The following is a 3320-nucleotide window of genomic DNA, read 5'->3' as shown; positions in this document are numbered from 1 at the left end:
TCGTCTTTTAGGCATAGTTTTGAATTCAGTGCAGTTATTGAACTTGTAGATCCTCACTTTCTTTGCAATGCCACTTTTTGGCTCTAAAATAACCGAAATGTGCAAGATTTTGTCCAAGATTATGGTAATGAAATAAAGCCCTTGAAGCTGGATGCTTAAATTTAAATTGACTCACCCAGTGATCTGCCAGAAGTTTTAGTTTATTAGGATACTCCTGAAAACAATAAAGAAAGCAAACTGCAACAAGCGTTGCAAAAATATTTAAGTAAGACATTTTAAAGCGCTGACACTCGAGATGCATGAGTAGTCTACTACACAGGAAAGCACCATCAGCGGCACATTAATGGCAGGAGGATGCATCTTTTCATTAATGTCCAGATGAGTCTCCGGAATTGATGCACGTTCAACACCCGCAGTTGCTGGCATGTCGCAGCAGAGATTTGAATGATCAGGCTTAACACCTTAGCGGGGACATCTAACAATGCACAAATTGTGCGCAAAATACTTGGTTGACACAGAGCAAAATTAAAAGCAAATATAAATGCGCTGCAACACAATTTACCACTTAGCCCGTACGTCATAGTGGAAAAGAGAATAAAACGTAGAGATAATTGCATATGTGGAAATTGTATGTTGGGTCATGGCGATGCGTGCCAAGTTATGGTATGAGATGAGGTGATATGATGCGTTCCACACTGACCTCGTGAATCAGCCCACATCGGGTAGGCAATGCTCTGCGCAACTGTTGGATTGGCTCAGCTCTATTTCTCAAGCATGGTGCGATAGCAAGATTTTTACAATCACAAACCACAAACTGAGCAATTGTAATAGAATCACACGCTTGGAATCTGACCCTAAATTATGAGCAGCTGATATGACCTATATCATCTATACTAACACCTCACAACGCAATCTATAATAGAGCATGCAGGTGTCACCAAAATATCCATTCAAGCGCCCTGGTGTCATCTGGATTATTCTTCATCGTATCTCATCATATCTGCTCACGAGCAGAATTATATTCTTATTCAAATCCAGCGCCTATTTCTATATAGGCCTCTTTAAAATGCTCTGCAATACAATGCGAAATGCAAGCGCGACTATTTAAGTTACAAATTTGCCACGTGGACTGCAATTCACCTACGACGTGGCTCGTGTCACTTATGGTTTTCAGCAAGTGTGGGCCGTTTAATGTGGAATAAATGCCAAACGTGCATCACGATTTACAAATGGATATTAGTGTTGGTTTTTGAAAACAGGCCTCTGTTTGTGGGAAGTTTACTGGGTGTTTCTTACAGTATCAACTTGATCTACAAATTCTCCCGAACATTAGCCTAACATTGAGGTAAATGTGGCATCTATAAGGCCGCCTTCTAAGGTTCAACTGATGCACTATATGATACGAAAGAGGTAGAAAATGAACTATGCTTTGGCATAATTTAAAAGATGTCATTCCACAAAGAGGTACACAAAGATTTTGGCAAGCAGGGGTTTCTTGACTATGTTCAGAATAATCGTTAGAGGAGCCGGCTCTGTTCTTACTTGACTGTTTCAAAGTTAGGCTCTAGTCTGACTCGCGTTGCGCATAAATCTAGGACCTTTGGGCAGGTAGCACATGCGTAGGCGACTTGAATAATATTACAGCATTATTTGCCGCGACTATCCTCTAAACACTTCAAGGTTATGACGTGCATCGCAGAATTGTTTGAAAGCATTGAGGAAATTGATCATGAAAAATACAGTCGCCTTGATCTTCTCATTGAATCTTAAAATAGTTTTACTAACACTACCTATGGACTAGGCGGCTGGTCAGACCTGTAGTCGCTCCGTAGCTCGGTCAGTTTATTTTCTACTATCGGGGCAATAGCGGTTGTTAATATCGCCGTCAACTTTGGCAGGCATGACACAATACAGTCGAGCTAGTGGACGTTTTATCCATGCAGTTGATGTCGGCCTTGGTATTGTCGAATTCGGCATCATGCTCCTAACTTAGAGATGGTCAACTATGCTTTTGAGACTTGTACGTCGGTGTGTTGAGTGGAATCGGGAGGAGGGGTGTGATGTGGCAGGGGCAGTAGCTGGTGCTTCGTCGTAGAACCAAAACGATGCTACCACCTTTAACTCTTTGCTACAGTACCGTCTTCATGACCATTAACCCTGGATTTATGGATTATTTCTCCGACATCTCTGACTCCTTCACCAGCTGCAGAATAGCACTCAGCGCTCGAGCAGGAAAAAGATCTTGTTCAAAAAAGAACAACCACCATTTCCTTACTCGTACCTCTCTGGCTGTGCATCATATTTTACTAAATTTTTCAATTGAGCTGCTTCTGTATTCTCTTTTGTTTCAGGTGGCACGGTCCATGTCGTCATTATTGAGTTGTCGGTTAAAGCTGCCACTAAAGTGTTGATAGCTCTTAGTGCACCTAAAGATGAAAGCACGAGTGCTGAGTGTTCTACAGCTACTGGTGAGGCTATCGATTTGGTGACGTCGTATGTCAGTGTGACATCGAGAGCCAAGACCTTGGAGACGGCAGAGTTGTGCGGGTTCTGGGGTTGGTCAGACATGGCCCATAAGGGATTCTTGCTGCTCATTGATGCCTGACAGAAGTAAAAGGGGAGTCTAAGACATATGATGTGCCTGAATTTCAAGTCGTCTTATTACAAATAATCAAATAATATTCGACTTTTTGCCTTCTCAGTAGTCCATTAAATTTAACCTGTTTATTCGCCTTCTCTCCTTGTTCTATTTAGCATAAAGTTGGTGTTGATTCTTGCTAACTGATTGTCACGTGGTTTAAAATGTTTAATTGCATGCCTTGCCCTTAATTCGTAAGTAATTCAAATTCCCATTTGCTAAAATTGCAGGGGTAAGTTTAGGAATTTGGGTGAGTTTTGAAGCAAGATCAAGTTTTTAAATTAGGCACAGACTTGAGAATGGAAGAATGCTATTGATTGGTACACTCGTATTGTTCTTACTAAATGTCCCTACTCAAGCCTTTATCTTCCGAATATGTTGGTTGTGATCGCGATAGTGGCCGTGCCTACAAATGCACACGTTGTTGCAGACTATTTGATCGACAGTGCTCCTAGTTTATAGATGGTTGCAAATCGGTTTTCCTTACATCAGCCTACCCCTTGGAAGGGGAAGACATTTGTTCAGGTTGTAAATAATTCCAGATTACCAACTGGCATGCATTGTCAGGCATTTCGTATAATTTTGCTGGTTTTATCTAGTTTTGTTGAACATACGCCTTACATGAGTTTTCTTGGCAAAAGTAGACTGACAAACAGGCTGCTGAATGTGTGAAGCAAGTCAT

The 3320-nt window shown here is 41.4% G+C and overlaps 2 protein-coding genes across 2 annotated transcripts in view; one reads left to right on the top strand and one right to left on the bottom strand. All coding sequences in view use genetic code 11, as the record gives it.

Moving 5' to 3' along the window:
• The window catches only part of EGR_10602 (hypothetical protein), a gene marked incomplete at both ends in the record, with an annotated part of 1720 nt that extends 1446 nt beyond the window's left edge, over positions 1-274 (bottom strand). Inside the window, one exon of the mRNA XM_024499851.1 lies at positions 58-274. Within this exon, the coding sequence (XP_024345730.1) occupies positions 58-274 (217 nt within the window). The remainder of the gene's footprint in view (positions 1-57) is intronic.
• A 1731-nt stretch (positions 275-2005) lies between these two features.
• On the top strand, positions 2006-2605 carry EGR_10601 (hypothetical protein; the record flags this gene model as incomplete). The annotated part of the gene is made up of 2 exons (XM_024499850.1): positions 2006-2081; positions 2352-2605. 2 exons carry the CDS (start codon positions 2006-2008, stop codon positions 2603-2605), a joined length of 330 nt encoding a protein of 109 aa, XP_024345729.1.
• Between the last annotated feature and the right edge of the window lie 715 nt (positions 2606-3320).

Source organism: Echinococcus granulosus, assembly GCF_000524195.1.
Source record: "Echinococcus granulosus chromosome Unknown EG_S00240, whole genome shotgun sequence".
NCBI classification, from domain to species: Eukaryota; Metazoa; Platyhelminthes; class Cestoda; order Cyclophyllidea; family Taeniidae; genus Echinococcus; species Echinococcus granulosus.
Note: the sequence above shows the minus strand (reverse complement) of the source record. Positions and strands in the feature narration are given on the sequence as shown.